Source organism: Triturus cristatus, chromosome 8, assembly GCF_964204655.1.
Source record: "Triturus cristatus chromosome 8, aTriCri1.1, whole genome shotgun sequence".
Classification (NCBI taxonomy): domain Eukaryota; kingdom Metazoa; phylum Chordata; class Amphibia; order Caudata; family Salamandridae; genus Triturus; species Triturus cristatus.
In genome coordinates, this window is record NC_140591.1 from 401,454,978 (window position 1) to 401,471,808 (window position 16,831).

The following is a 16,831-nucleotide window of genomic DNA, read 5'->3' on the forward strand; positions in this document are numbered from 1 at the left end:
GAATATTCAGTGAGATGATGAGCGTCTGCGCGCCCTCGAAAAGGACAGACCTGAAAACTCGGGCAAGCAGCGGGAGTTGCTAGAGGCGAGGGAGGCAGTGGCCACTCACGTGGAGCGTCTGTGCTGCTTCGATTATAAGACCTACATCACACGGGCACATTCGGAAAGGGATAAGTTGGGAGCCCTCCTGGCTTGGTTGGCGAATCCGGCTAGGCGAGGATCAGCTATACTGGAACTCAGAGACCAGATGGGTGTAGTTAGGTATGGCCAACAGGCTACATTGACCTCCTTGCTCCCCAACTTGCACGATTATATAATGGTGCCAAAAGGCTTGGGAAATTACCTGTCTCCACTAGAGAGGCAATCATCATTCCTCTGCTAAAGCCGGGCAAGCAGGCATGGGATAGAACGGCATATCGCCCTTTATCCATGCTCAATCTCGATTATAAAATACTAAGTAAGATCCTGGCCACATGACCACACTTATACATGCTGACCAGTCCGGGTTCATCCCCACCAGAAACACAGCGCTAAATATAAGAAGACTCTTGCATATATTAGAAGCAGAATCTTACAATGCTGACATTGCTGCGATCTTTGCAGTAGACATAGAAAAAGCTTTTGACAGTTTGGAATGGGCATTCCTGTTTCATGTGATGCGGAGAATGGGGCTTGGTCCCGACTTCGTGAATTGGAGAACTCTCTTGTACGCTGACTCCACTGCCAGAGTCAAAACAGGGGGAGTAATCTCGGAAGTGTGCAGGGTGGGGCAGGGTACACGGCAGGGGTGTCCCCTCTCCCCTCTGTTGTTTGCTCTGGTGATGGAACCCTTAGCGGCACATGCTAGGGTGGGGCGGGCGTATCGAGGGCTTGACGTGCACGGACAGGGCCATCATTTTGCACTTTATGCGGATGATCTTCTACTTTTCCTTGCTGACTCGGGGGAGGCCTTATTAGGGGCAAAAAACCCGCTCCACGCTCTCAGCAGAGTGGCAGGATTAGAAGTGAACTGGTCAAAATCATGCCTTTTCCCGGTGCGCAGGGATAGAATAGGCCCACAGTGCACGGAGGGAGTGAACTGGGAGCACAGATGCCTGCCCTACCTGGGCACTCTTATCTATCACGGAGGATATTCTTGAAGGCAACGTTGGGAAGGCCATCAGGGGGGCAAAAGCTAACTTTGAATTCTGGGGTTCCCTGCTGCTGTCAGTGGCAGGCCGGATGGCGCTACTCAAAATGGTGACCGTCCCGCGGCTCCTATATTTCTTCGGGTCCTTGCCGATCTGGATCCTAGCAACCTATTTCAAGCAGCTCCGTGCAATGATGACTGCTTTCCTCTGGGGCAAGGGCAGGCGCAGGGTAGCCCTCAGCACACTCAAACGACCTCGAGCAGAGGGAGGTCTAGCGGTCCCAGACTACGAGACTTATTATTTAGCAGCCCAATTTCAATGGCTCACACAATGGGTAGCGAGGGCCACTAGAGGAGAGGAGGAGCCCAGAGAAGTTTTGGGGCCCCTGATGGTGCTGTCCCACATAATACTGTGACTCCCAATCAGAACTACATCCCTCACCCTAGAATTTGCCACAGCACGGAAATGCTGGAACAGGTATCCGCGGAGGGCTTCTATTAAGAGCCCCTATGCACCGGATATACCATTAAAGATGTGCAGGGCCCTGCCACATGGGGACAACTGGCAGAGATTGGAGACTTGGGCGCAACGGGGGCTGACAACCATGGGAGACCTTTATGAGGAGGGAGCCATGATCCCGTTTAACGATCTACGGGCCCGCTACAACTTGCCCGGGGGTCAGTGGTGGCTGGTGACATATGAAAGTGGTGAGGTGCAAAATTATTGTCATACTGCACCGCAGCGGGCGAACGTAGCGAACGAGCCCAAACAACCTTCCCCACCCCCGAGAAAATTTTGAAAAAAGAGTGGACAAATGGTGCATTTTCAAGCAAATTTGAGAAAGCAAGAAGGTTAATAAAGCAATTGTGAAAGTGCAGGTATTACATTATTACAAATGTAATATAACATAAGTAGCTGCTTATTCAGTATAACCACGGCGCTTCATAAGAGACTTCGAGATACAATGCGTTGCTGAGTAATATCAAAGGAAGTATTTTTTTCTTAGCAACAGTGCTGTACCAAGACTCCAAGAGGCAATATGGAAACATGAAAAACATGAAAAAGGATCAAGGTGCTGAAAAATAGCCTTGAACATAAGCTTCCCAGCCCAGGACATGAGCTCAGCAGCACCCACATGTTTACCGGGCATACCTGCCTCGCCCAGGGAACTGGAAACCAAACACAGGGGAGTATTACATGTTTAACACGCCAGAAACCAGCTCCCCACCTTCAGTCTTCATGCTGAACAAATCAAACATTCACCCCCAGTCACAGATCTCAGTTAAATCCATTTTTTTTGCATGCCACACCATTCCAGGTGAGACCCAGCCATATGCAAATCAGTCTTGACACTGCTCCCCATGGGAACAGTCCAGCCCGAACTGCCAGTATGACAAAAATACATTATTAAAAAGTGGTTTAGATGTATTTTGCTCCTGCGATACTTATTGGTCAAACTGCAGCATGCAACACAATTGTTAGAATGTAATAGCAGTCCACAAGAACAAATAGAAAGGTAGCTACATCCTATGAGACACAGGGAAATAGCATCCGTTCCTCGACAAGTGTAAAACTAAAGGGGAGAACCTGAGAATGCACAATGGCAAAAGACACACTGGGAGTGTCTGCACCCTGGAGTCCTACGGAAAGATCTGTAGGGGGGTGTAACTGACACCAGGTGTGTTACTGTGGACATGGCTTCGGGGCCGGAGGAAGGAGACAAAAATGTGAGCACTGGTGATGTATCTCATTTCTGCAACCGAACAGAACCAACAGGTGGTTTTGTTTGCATTGCTGTATAACAATAACGTCCGACCACACTACAAAAACAAGATGAGATGGGGGGGTTTCACCAAACACAGAACTGTTGGCAAACATATCGGCACCGGAAAAATACAAGCAGCTTGGGCCTTGGGCTAAGGACTGTCTTCACGGTTAATTAAATACGTATAACATGACTATCGTCCTTCGCTTAGTTTTTCTAGCATAATAATTTCAACTTATTATCAGAGATCACAAAACAAAAAGTAAAGGATTACTACCAATTTAAAAATTACAACACAGCTGGGAGGAGGAGATCTCATTGTTGCAGCATATCTGTAAACGTGTACCTCTGTAAAGTGTTCCCACTTCCAGCGATGTTTCGCTTGTCACGGAAGAACAACATTTGTGGCTTGTACAGAGACATCTTAAGGATTTTGGGGGCCCTGGGCCAAACATATTTTGGGGCCCCTGTTCAGAACAGCTTTGAATTTATGATCCAATTTGAGCCCCTGTTTCCCACACAGTTTCCGCTTCCTCAGCTGCGTTAGCGATCCTGTTTGCATCATAGGGATTAGCCTATATATTACCGATCTAAATGGACGCGCGCAGCTGACAGCGGTAGGATTTAGTGTTTCCTGCCCTGCTCGTAGTTTTTTTTATACTTTTTAAAATGTATATGTGTGGCTGAATTACTCTGTGCTTTTTAATAATTTCTCCTACCTACGAGCACTTGCACTTTATCTGATTCTGCTTGCCGACACCTCCTCAGTTACTACGATTCGCATCTAGTTTTTCCTCCAGTCCTGGTCTGCCGCGGCTGATACGCCGATTGTGCGGAGGGCTGTGGCTACTATAAGGCTTCTCACTTCCACCCACGTAGTTTCCACTTCCTCAGCTGCGTTAGCGATCCAGTGTGCATCATAGGCTTTAGTCTATATATTCCTGATGCAAAAGGATGCGTGCAGTAGGCGCGCCGCCGGCGCGTCGAAGGCGCACCAAAGGCAAGCCCGTCTGCGCCCGGAGGCGTCTGGCGTCGGCCATGCTGCCCAGTTCCCCTCCAGTGAGTTTCTTCCACTATATTACAATAGGGAAACACTGCTTAGCCTTAGGCAGCTACCATTATGTACAGCGGCTGATCCGAGCTTGGAGGTAGACTTTCGATGCAATAAGTGCAACTGGTCTCTCCTCCATCCCAGGAAACCCACACCCAAGATCCTCCCATGCAACAATAAGTGTAAAAACAATAAGAAAACAAAGGACTTAAAGGCCACCCTTTTAAATTGTTGCTCTATGCAAAAGCATGAACCACACATTTATGGTCTACTTTTATACGAACAGCCTGATCTTTTATTTCTCACTGAGACCTGGCTGTCTGAAGCCTCCAACCCTACTATCACCTCGGCCATCCCTACGGGTTATAAAATCCTTAGGAGGGACCGACCGAGTGGGAAGGGGGCGGTGTCGCCATAATTTACAATCAAATACTAGACTGCTCTCCCATCCCAATGGAAAACATCGAGGGCACAGAGTCCTTAGACTTCGACTGTACCTTCTTCCCCCATCATAGCATAGCTGGTTTTCTAATTTACAGACCTCCCAGTGCAATTGGAAATGTTATTACTACGCTTAATACAGCCACCACCTCTCTGGCCTTAAAATACAACAACTGCCTTATTCTGGGAGATTTCAATATACATATGGACAATGGAAAAGACCCTCAACCAATTTCCTTGTTGGAGACGCTGCAGGCCTGCAACACGTTTCCATCTATTTCTTCGGCCACCCATGAGAAGGGCCTTACCCTAGCCAAATCTTTCACAACTTTGACATATCAGTAATCCTACCTCTTCCCATTATCTGGTCTGACCACCTCCTATTAAAATTCGTCATTACCAACTCTGCCACAGCCACTCAGGCTAACGCAGGGAAGAGGGTCCCTAATTACAGGACGTTCCATAAAATATCCATCCCGATGTTAGCAGATGCCCTCGGTCGTTCCTCACTGGAGCTGTCTGGCTGCCCCGACTCGGACGTCCGCTCAATAGATTCATGGCTCCGAACTAACATTGATGCACCTGTACCGGATGTTTCCTGTTAAGGAGTTCGCCCCCACCAGCTCCATGGTTTAACGATTCCCTCAGATCTAGCAAAAGAAATTGTAGAAAAATGGAACATAAATGGTGTAAATCCTATCTACCTGTGGACAGGAAGGTGTATAAAGACAACTTAAAAGCTCATTAGATTCTCTTGAAGGCAGCCAAGAAAAACTTCTTTCAAACCAAGATAGAAAATGCCCAAAATAAGAGTAAGGTAATCTTTAGCATAGTTAAATCCTTTAACGCCCCGAAAGCTGGCACAAAGGAAGGGCCATGCACGCAAGAATGGTCTAAGCAAATAGCTCAATTCTTCCACAAAAAGATCCCCGTGATCGAACAAGCCTTCACTAACATCTCAGAGGAAGAACTGACCTTCTACCTTAGTTCTAATAGCAAATTTCACCTCTTGGATCCTCCATCTTTACTAGCTTTCCCTGAGTTTCAGCTTGAAGAGTCACTGACCCTTCTCCAAAACATTAATTCTGGCTCTCCTACCGACCCATGTCCAGCGAATATCCTGAACATATTAGCTTCCACCATAAACCCCACTGTAAACCAGCTCTTTAACGCTTCCCTCTCCTCAGGCAACATGCCGAAATTATGGAAGAATGCTAAGATTCTTCCACTGATAAAAAAGGCTGACGCCAAACCGACGGACCCTGCCAACTACAGGCCAATCTCCCTTCTTCTGGCCCGCTCCAAAGTATTAGAGAAGCATGTAAACAAGGCCCTACAAAAACACATTGAAGATGGGAAGCTCCTTCATGTGTCCCATTCCGGTTTTAGGGCTAACTACAGTACGGAGTCCGCTCTGCTGGAATTGACTGAATATCTCAGGGGTAAGCTGGACCAGGGAGGCAAGGCTGTTCAGATACTGTTCGATCTGTCGGCGGCCTTCAATATGGTCCCAATTGAGAGGCTCCTAGAGAGACTTGCTAACATCCAGGAGCCTTAACATGGATGTCATCCTTCTTGGCAAATGGATCTCAGGACATCTGGTTAACCCTTTCTCCTCCCCGGTTCCAGCCATGAATGTAGGTGTCCCTCAGGGCTCCATTCTCAGTCCTACCCTTTTTAATATATATCTATCCCCCTTGCATTTCTTGTAGAGGAAGAGGGCGCCAAAATTCTTTCCTATGCTGATGACACGCAGCTGATTTTTACGTGTGAAAAAGGAACCAACTTTGACGGGGCAATGATTAGGTCTTGCCTCCCAAAGGTTTTTAACTGGCCTAAGATCAATCAGCTGAAGTGCAATCCTGACAAAAGTGAAGCTATTTTCTTTGGTAATCCAGAAATGGCTGACTAAAGCTCTTGGTGGCCAAAAGATCTGCCATCCCCACCCGCGGAAACGGAGAAAGACAAAAACTTAGGAATTGTCATAGCAAAGACAATCTCCATGCGCTTTCAAATCCAAAATCTAACTGGCGCTTGCTTTGGCATACTCCGGATGCTAAAAATATTCCGGCCACTGTTACCGCTTGAGAGCAGAAAGATCGTGATGCAGGCTCTGGTGACATCAAAGCTTGACTATGTTCACAGCTTGTTCCTTGGTCTTCCCAAATCCCTTACCCAGCGCCTACAAGTGGTACAAATTACGGCGGCCAGAGCCATCCTGAGACCTAAACCCAGATCTAGTATGACCCCTATTCTCAAGTCTCTACACTGGCTCCAAATAAAAGAACGGATCGACTTCAAAGCGAGGACCATCTTCTTGAAAGCTTTCCACGGCTTAGGAGCTGGCTACCTAAATAAGTGCGTTAATCGCTATACAACAGCTAGACCCCTAAGATCTTCCAATGCCAACCTAGCCCTCATGCCTAAAAAGTGCTGTGCCCGCACTGGAGGCAGATCCCTCTGCTTTCTAGGCGCAAAATTGTGGAATATAGCCTCCCTGAGTCTCTGAGACTAACCACAGACCTACTCTCTTTCAGAAAGAACTTAAAAACCTGGATTTTACTAACTGATGGGTCTTTTACGCACGTTTTCCTCCCGCTGTCACGCGCCAGGACACTCTAGTCTGAGTAGTTGTGCACTTTATTAAATACACTATTTCATTTCATTAGGTCCCTGACAGTGCAAAGGAACACTCGTTCAAATTCTAAGGGCCTTATTTATGAGGCCTTGCTTCACTTTTATGCCGCAAGTGCGTCACTTTTTGTGACGCACCGGCAGCGTAAAAAATGTGCCATGTTGCTCCATATTTGCAAAGTGACGCATCTAGGCAGATGCATCACTTTGAAACTCCTGCACCACATTATACCTGCACCAGGTATAATGTATGCAGGGTGGGTGTTGCCCCGCAATAAGCCTTGTAGAAGTGGCGCATTGAAATCTATGAGAACTCAGTGCACCATGTCTACGACGCCATTGCCTCAATATCTTACACCTGCCTCACAGCAGGTATAAGACTGATTCAGGCCCTTTCGGACACATTGCTGGAGTTGCGTCTATTTTCAGACACACCCCAGCAATGCATCACTTTCGCGCCTACAGATACGTCAGAAATACTGACATATCTGTAACATGGTGCGACATGATGCGTCATACAGTAAATATGACGCATCCATCATGTAGCAAGGAGGGTGCACTAAGAAGTGACGCATCCCTGTTTTCACACAGCGATGCATCACTTCTCATAAATAAGGCCTAAATGTGTTTACATCTAATATTCAGGGATAGTTATGTGTGTTTTCAATATTGTAACAGAGCAGCAGCTCAGCAATATTACTGCAAATAATCTTTGTAACACCCTCCCATTTCTTATATGTGAGGCCTTGTTTTGATCTAAAAGAAACTTTTTTATGTATATTGCATGAAACATAAACACAACATTTCTCTGCAAAATGGCTATACTAGACTCACAAATAAGGTACATATAAAAATTAATTAAAGGAAAACAGTATTTAAAACAATCTGTTTAAGAAATATTCAAGGTCATTAGGGCAAAACTCTGGAGAATGGAGCTGACTCTGTAAGGGGGCCCCCTGAAAGGCTGGGGCCCTGGGCCAGAGCCCACTTTGCCCATGCATTAAAACGTCTCTGGGCTTGTATGAAAAAGTCGAGTTGGCAGAAAGTCAAAAACAGCTGTTTACGAAGCACCTTCGGTTTTACGGAGATGGTAAAGACTCCTTGTGGTGATGTGACGTGGCAGCAGAGCAAGGAGATTAAATCTCAGAGCTCCTGCGGACTACGGTCACCCAGGTGCACACACAGTCCATGACATCGGCCTAGCTCCGTGGCAAGAAAAGGACTGTGCAGATAGAGTTACCCCCACACAGCAGCGTTTCTGGCGTGGCAGCAGAGCAAGGAGATTAAACCTCAGAGCTCCTGCTGACTACGCTCACCCAGGAGAACACACACAGTCCATGACATCGGACTAGCTCCGTGGCAAGAAAAGGACTGTGCAGATAGAGTTACCTCCACACAGGGCGAACATTCAGTTTCTACAGCTGCAACAGGCAGACAGAGAAAACCGTGAGACAGGCTGTGCGAGATGTGGCTCGTGCAAGTTAAATGCCCCGATCAATGTATTTGTTGGTCTCTTGCTCTTAAGTGTTGACGGGAAAGCACCATGCATGATGATGGGTAGTGATAAGTAACACTATCAGACCCCGAAGGGCAAGCCGAAACGACAGAGTACCTACAACCATGCAGCAGTGCTAGTGCTACGTAATACACCCTGTGCAGGATGGACGTTGGATCATAGCAGTCAAGTAGCCATGAGAATAACATGAATCGACACACACTAGAGCAGGCACTACAGAGGGGTAGGTAGCGTGCATCGCTGGCAGTCTGCACGGCAGTACAGCAAGCAACCCTAGGATGAAGCGAAAATGAGCCGTGATCACTTGCACCACGTCCGCGCTCTTTCGAGGGGACAACGGACTTTGTGCACGGGTTAAGTGTAGACCACTCCTTTTGCAGGCCACAACCCCAGCAACTAGCCTGAGCATGATACCCACCTTCTAGAGTTCCCTGCGGTGTCGCCTGTGCTCTACTGCTGATTTAGCCGCAGAGAATGGGGAAGGGGGGGTCGCACAGGGGGGGGTTTAACAATAAAGTAAAAACAAGGAAAAATCCTTGAAAACTTACCAGACCGCCGGGTCGGTCTGCGCCGTCGCTGCTGTGTGCTCCTGGGCTGGGGTCCATTGGCACCTTCCTGAGTGGCTGGTGGCAACCCCTCTCAGCCAATCCAGATGCTGCTTCAGCAGCGTCAGGATTGGCTTGAGCAGGGACTGTCCCCGCCCAGAGGAGACCGGGGGCTGCGGCCACTGGCAACACTCGCCCTCGCTCGCTCTCCTAATGCAGGGCACTGCAGTGCGCATGTTCGGGCTGGTCAGAAAAATGATCAACCCAAACTCGAACATGCGCACTGGGCCTGCCCTGCTGAGTCAACAAGTACAACATCATTACGTCAACACAAACCCAACCCTGCAGTGCTGCCCCGCCCCCACTCCCTTCAGCGACACGTCTGACTCTGGCCGCGGGACAGTTAATCTTCCTCGAATCCTTGGAAGAATGTGGCCGAGCTGATTAGTGGGGCAACGCCCCCAATAGACGCACCGCCACTGCCGGGGGTGATTTCTTACAATACACGGCCCTCACGGCGAACATCAGGAAACATTGGGGTGGAGGACTAACAGAACCACCCACTTCTATGGGGTGCCAGTATGTGGTGATGGCAGCGGGTACCTTTAAAGCGGTGAAGTGTCTCTATAGATGCATGAAACTAGAATCCCTATCCCCCCTGTCTGCCCTAAAGCTCAAGTGGGAAACGGATTTAGGGGAGGTCATCCCAGACAAGACGTGGGGAGAACTTGTGGAGAGAACCTGGAAGAGCACGAGGAATGAGAGGTTTCAGTTAGTGCACTTTCATATTCTACACAGAGCATACCTAACCCCAGCAAAGTTGCACGCATATTTCCTGGCCCAGCCAGCGTCCTGCCCGAGATGTAATGCAGACAGCGCAGATTTTAAACATATGCTATGGGACTGCTCGTTCCTTGACAGCTATTGGGAGGAGGTAACAGCTTTACTGGCAGACCTCAGTGATAGGGACTTAGACCCATCCATAGCTCACTGTATCCTACATTGGTTTCCCCATACCTCAAAGAACAAAATCACTAGTAAATTTATAGATTTGGGCTTCCTACTAGCCAAGAGAACCATCACCACACATTGGAAAGCGAAACAGAGCCCTAGCATCGATAAGTGGAAAGCAGACTTCCTGAAATGGGCTGAGTGTGAGGGAATGATTAGGTTACAAATTGCAAATCGCACAGGGAGTGAAAAGGCAATGGAGAGTGCGAGAGCCTGGGAAATGCTTGTTGTAGCTCTCAACTTCCTTGATGATGATGCGGGGGATGCATCTGTGGATGACCCTGTGGCAGCCATAGTCTAACGCATAGTCAGCTTTGAACCCACCTTGCTCTGTCTTTGCATGATTAGTAGTGGCGCTTGGCATGCACACCTGATTTCACTCAGCTTCCTCTCATTCCAATATGTCGCCCGATTGCGACATTAGCTCTCCTGATCTTTCCCAGCCAGCACTTAAGTGACACGCCTGGGAGGGTGGTGAGGGAAGAGGGGTGGGGGCTAGTTGGGGATGGGAATTTTCAATGGTTGGACAATGACTTTTGCAAAGAACTCACTCACGGGATATGCCCGGGCAGTAGACATGGACAGCTAAGGGAGCCATAGACGTGTCTTAAATAACCTGTGGTTTGCCATGTGTTTCTGATACACAACTGGGGTATGTACCCGAACCCCCTTTTGTCTTTTGCTCTTCTTTCTGTCTTCCGTCCGGGATCAATAGAAAATTTATAAAAATTGTTTTAAAAAATGTAGAGGAAAACCACCAACCTGAATAGGATTCCTGTAGAAGGACTGCTTTCCTGCAGATGGGAACGACATAGCAATCACACGATCTGAAAAGGTGAAAAATGTGCTTTAACTATATACTATACATGTATGATTCATGCAAATTATAAAATAAAATCCTATTTAAAATTGTCTGCATGGTACTGACCATTTCAGTTGACTTCATGATTACCATCTTAGTGTTACTTTCCAACAAAGGCCAACACAGTTTTTAGGACCATGTTTGTCCAATGGTTTCTAGTCAACCAAAACTCCTTTCATTACTAGCAGTAGTGTTCATTCAGGAGTGGGATCCACTAGTGGAATTTCGTTTAACATAGGATAGCAAGGTGGAACTAATTCACTGGTGTACTATCCTTCAGTTTTAATATTTCCACAGTGATTGGAGTTGTTTTGTAGTCACCAAACTATAAGTAAGGTCCACCATGCATTACAATATATATAGACTATGTAGTTAAAGAGTAGCTATCCAGTTATAAAAGTTATTCCCATTAGGCATTTCTTTTAAATTCAACACGCCTCAAAAATACTGCTCTCCAGAGACACCTATTCATAAAGCCTTAGAAATAATAAATCAAATATAAAACATTAACCAAAATGTCTAAGTGGTTCCTACTGTGAGTCTTACACTGTGCTCTGTGGTATTATCATTGGTACTCCTATTCACACGGTTTTCTAGCAGAAGAAAATAATTGATTCAGCTTAGAAATCAGAGGTGATAGGACTGGTAGGTCAGGTGGGTCCAAGATTAGCATTCAAGCATACAACTATAGTTATTGAATATATGGTTCTTCTCACACTCAACATCCAAAGACAGAAGGAATATTGAAGGCAAACCACTAACTAGAAAAAGAGTTCTTAAATATAGCCTGATGGAATTGGACTAAAATATAAGAATAAATGCTAAGGCTGCTTTTGAGAAATAGAGTAGAAAGAACAGGAGATATTATGTGACCATTTGGATTGTAGTATCTTTTGTCCTTGATTTCTTTCCTTCACGTCTCATAGGTTACTCATCTTGGAGTAAGTAGTCTTTTCTGCTTTTAGTGTGGCCATGGAGCTGACTAACAGGAGACCACTTATCCCTCAAAGTGCAGTTCTAATCCCTGAGTGCCAGCAGGAGTAAAGAGTCCTTTAGTCAGTGTGTGCATCCGCTTCCTCCAGCCGGAGTAATAAGTTAGTAATCTACTTTCTCCGAGCAGGGCCTTCTTGCTCAGGTGAAGTCAAACCAGGTTCAGGCATGTTCTGAATGTGAGGTGTCATTTAAATCCTGTGCACGAGCCAGTTCCCTACCAAACCCTGGCTACTTTCTCACCCCATGTCACGCTCCATTTGGATCACCCCCTCTTCACCTTATCGTAAAATGACCCAGGAACCCCAGCTTCAAAATGGTAGATCCTTTCTGCTACCAGACAGATCTCTTTCAGCTCCCTCGCCACTCCTGTACTAAGATGAGCTCTCCGCCTACCTGACTGGGTCAAAAACGGTTCTCCCTCTTAATAGGGGTTTGAGCCGAGGGTCTAAGAAGGCTCTGAGAATGAATGAGAGCAGATCCTGTCAGCCCTATTTGAGATCAACAAGTCAAAAGAAGAAGTATTAAGACTGCCCTAAGGTCTGCCTTGCTGTCGCACCCCTCCCAGAGTCTCTGTAAATTTCTAGTAGATAACACCACTCTGTTCTTCCTGGGCTCAGAGACAGGTCACTGTCTTCTGAATCAGAGTCTTTAATTCTTCTAGCAAAGGATATGTATTTGCCTTTGAAGGCTCAACGAGAGGCTACACTGGTTTTAAGCCAGTATTGGCTTAGACAGCACAAAGTATATTGCTACAAAGTTACTTTTCCACTAAACTCTGATTTCACCAGATTTGGAAAATTAGGTGTGAAATACATTTCAATTACTTCTCTATCATTTTTCCAGGTGGATTTGAAGAATTAGTATGTTAAGCATACTCGGGTTTGTTCTCGTACGTAAATGTAACCCATCCACCTCATTATACAGTTTGGGTTTTCCTTTGGTACCAATCCCTTAGTAGACATAGGGCCTGATTATGACTTTGGTGGTGTGGTAGCGGGCCGCCACCCTAGCGCCCCGCTCCCAAACTGCCAAATTCGACTGCTGCCCACCCACCAGATTATGAGTCATTTTGTGGTCTGGCGGGCAGGCGGTGAGGCGGTCCTGTGACTGTGCAGTTCAAAGGCTCACGTGAGCCTTTGAACTACAGCATAGAGGGAGTGCCAAAGCACATTCCTGCACGACATGGACTCTGCAGTCCATGACGTGCAGGAATTGGGGTGCATGCACACAGGGGGAACACCATGTGCCCCCTGCATACAACCCCATGAAGTGTGTGGAGGTCAGGAAGATCATAATATGTTTGGCGGTGCCGCTGCATATTGCTGCCCCAGACCGCTGTGCCAACCCAGAGGGATCACGGATCCCTGGCGGTTGCTGTGGTCCCATGGCGGTCCAACAACGGAAGTTGTAATAGGATGGTCATATCGCTGGTGCGGCGGTAGCCACCACACCACTATGGACCGCCAAACTCGTAATTAGGCCCTTAGTCTTAAGACAGTTTCTTCAGGAACCTCAGATGAGTGTACAGCAGAAAATGGACTGGGACAGCAAGTACACAACACAGGCTTTGTGAGGGTCAATATCTTGAGACATTAATAACTGTTTCACGTATCCTATGTATTGCGCTGCCTTAAGAACAACATACTGCCCAATACAGACTCACTGAAAAGAAGCTTTGCCTTCCTAAATCATATCAAATTGTGTAAAACACAGGGTCGGGCTGGTCGATAGATTAGAGGCGTCCACATATCTCAGCAAATTAGGAAAGTGCTGTCACCAATGCAGATCACTCGCACACACACTACCTATTTCGTGAAAATGCACATTTTCGGATATGCATTCATGTACTAGAAAGTAGTTTCACTAATCAGTGGACGTTCACATTTTCACGAATCCCAGTTTTACAAGTGCAATTCAGAAGTGAAACTATAGCTTCTTCTGTGACTTAACCAAAAGATGTTTCCTTTCAAAACGTCACTGCTATTGTGAAAGCAACGTTTTTCCTAAACTACGGCGTAGTTGGTCATTGTAGAGGCTTTTGGGATCTCTGGAAGGCAGTCCCTTGACTTGATGGGGTACTTCCCTGTCACAAACAAAGAAGGAGGACATGTGTTGGTTTAGGAGCCCTCATTCATTCTTGGCTTAGCATACAGATGCCCTAAGAACCCACCCTGTGACTAAGGGTTTGTTGGATTCCCTCAGGTATAGTGCTTGTGTGTAGTGGTTAACTTAAAGCACTACACTAATCACCTCAACTCCAAAATCAAGGGTATGAATAATAGCTTATTTATAACACAGTCATAACCCATGTAACTCAAGCAGCACATGTTAAATTTCTACACAAGTAGACGAGCTCATCGCCATCAGAGTGTGGGCACCGGTGGGGCAACATTTCTAACAGAACTGGAAGTTTTATAGTCCTGCTCATTGGGCATGAAGAGGAATTAACTGTAACAGGACATCAGAGGGACCAGACCAGGATCCTCAATAGAATACTCAGGATGAACGTACATTGAATTCAAAGAACACACATAATTCATCCTATGACTCATAGAGGCATATTTACAAAAATAAATGCCAGAGAGTGGTGTTACGCCAAATTTGGCAATGCCGTGCTCTGACATTTTTAAAATGCAGGCATGCGCCCTATTTACAAAAAATACGGCGCACCCCTGCGTTTACTCTGGCGCGAAGTACGCTGCCTAGCGCCAGTGCAGACACCCTTGCGCCGTGTTGCAAGGGTGTCTGCCCTGCAGAGACGATTGTTTATGTGCAGGAAAGGACACCTTCCTGTACATAAACAATCAATAATGGTGATTTAATTTTTTTAAGAAAAAGCAAAAAACGAGGAGAAATTGAACATTTCTACTCTTACCACCATTCTAAGACCAGGTATTACTTGGCCTTAGTGTTTGGCGCTGCCCCAGCCTTATAAATCCGGAGCAGCATCAAAAAGCAATGGAACGCCCACAACAACACCTATTGCCCGTCCCTTTACCACAGCAGACAGCAGCGGAAAGGGGCATATTTACAAGGTGGCGTCAAGCTACGTTAAGTGGCTTAGCGCCACCTTGTAATATGTGAAAAGGCGCTACACCACCAGAGCATCACGAAAAGTGACGCTCTGGTGACGATAGCGGCTTGTAAATATGCCCCTCAATGTCTTTAGGAATGGTTCTAGCTAACATCTGAGTGGGCTATTAGAAAAGAACAGATAACTTCTAACCTCACACTTGAAGATCTAGAGGGTTTAAGCAGATCATAGGTCCCTGATTAGTGTCTTCATCAGCAGGGCTCACAGTCTGGAAGGTGTATGTTTGCATATGTGGTGGTCGTTGAAAATAGTGCATAGGCAAATTAATGTTGGCTTGATAATCATATGCTTTACTTCTCTGGAAGGAGCTGGCCTTCTCTGAATAGACAAAGGTCATTCTTGGTCTAAAATTTAAAAATAGTACTTGGTATTTATACTTTATTCTAGCCTGCAGTGGCAGCCTTACGTACCTCTGTGATTTAGTCCTCTTTCATCAGGCTGTTGGTCAGTTGGTGGACTTTTATGTCTTTATGTCATTTTCACGTTTCAAATATAGAGCACGTAAACATAATCCTGAGTCTAGGGTTTACAATTGATCCATTGGCGGCAGCACCACTGTCTGCAGGTATCAGATCAAGCTCTTCATTCAACAAAGAAAAAAACAACTCAATCTGAGAGTTCATAGCATGGGTTTCTTTCAGCAATGCCAGGACATTATTTATTTTATTGACTAGGGAGACCTTTTGAATCAAAAGACTCAGCATGCTGGAAGGGTTAACTTGTTTTCTGACTGGTTAGTTGTCTAAAACATATTATTTTTGCCTTTGAGGGATTAAGCTGTAACAGCAGAGCCTTGTCCAGGTCTCACCATACCCTCTAATGAGGAGAACTGGTTGCTGCTTCACTCTGAGGAGCTTAGTCTTCTGCCTGTACCATAATCTATGCATCATCAGCACAGATAGAAATAGAAGTTCATGACTTCTGATGAGCTCTGTTTGAGGCTGGGGCCAGAAGGGTCTCCTCAAGTACCCCACACACAAGGAATTGGGCAGGTAAGAGATGCGTCCCCAGTTTAATCCGGTGGAGGCCATTAGACAAACAGGAGGCAAGCCATGCCAGAATGGGTCTTTTTACTCAACAATTTCAGTAAGGTACTGAAACAGCGGTGGGTGGTCAAATGAATCAGGAAACAGGTGACCACTCTTTGAGCAAGCAGCAGTCAGACAGACATCTCTTTGAGGGAGCAACATCCTACATTAGGATGTATTCCATTGTAACATCCCGCTTTAAGCTTTCAGTACTCAGGAGAACCCAGACATATTTGTCGCACAGATTTATTACTAGAAAGGTGATTATATCAGCTGCATGGCCTTTTATTAGAACCTTTTATTAGAATATTGCGGGACGAGAAAGATGCTTCCACCAGCCACGCTAGCACCAGCCTGCTCCAAACCACTTTATAGACAGGGCTGAGGTGAAGATTATGCCAGTCTTTTTTTTTTTTTTTTTTTTTTTTTTTTTGAAACCGTTTATTGCAGTTTATAGAAGTTACAGGTATGGGCCTACAACCACACGGCCGGCCGCTAGAGCATCAAAAGCACATTACATACATACAGCAAAAAGCTTTCTCAGCGGTACACAATAGGAAGACAGGAGTGATCAATGGTGCAGGCCTCACAGCTCCATGCCCACAGTACGGTTCCATTTTCTTAACGCAAAACAACGTAAACAAACCACAACCGCAAGGCAACCCTCGATCCAACGTGACAACACGTGCTCCATAAGTGGGGGATCCGTAACCAGCAGCAAACTTCTGAAGAGGGGGACGGGAGTAGATCAGGGACTGGGG

The 16,831-nt window shown here is 46.3% G+C and overlaps 1 protein-coding gene across 3 annotated transcripts in view; it reads right to left on the minus strand.

The window, feature by feature from the left end:
* LOC146802188 (phosphatidylinositol 3,4,5-trisphosphate 3-phosphatase TPTE2-like) overlaps positions 1-16,831 on the minus strand; it is a 276,700-nt gene that overhangs the window by 104,456 nt on the left and 155,413 nt on the right. For all 3 annotated transcript variants that reach the window (XM_085621775.1, XM_085621774.1, XM_085621776.1), the window contains exon 9: positions 10,856-10,920. In XM_085621775.1, the coding sequence (XP_085477901.1) occupies positions 10,856-10,920 (65 nt within the window). The remainder of the gene's footprint in view (positions 1-10,855; positions 10,921-16,831) is intronic.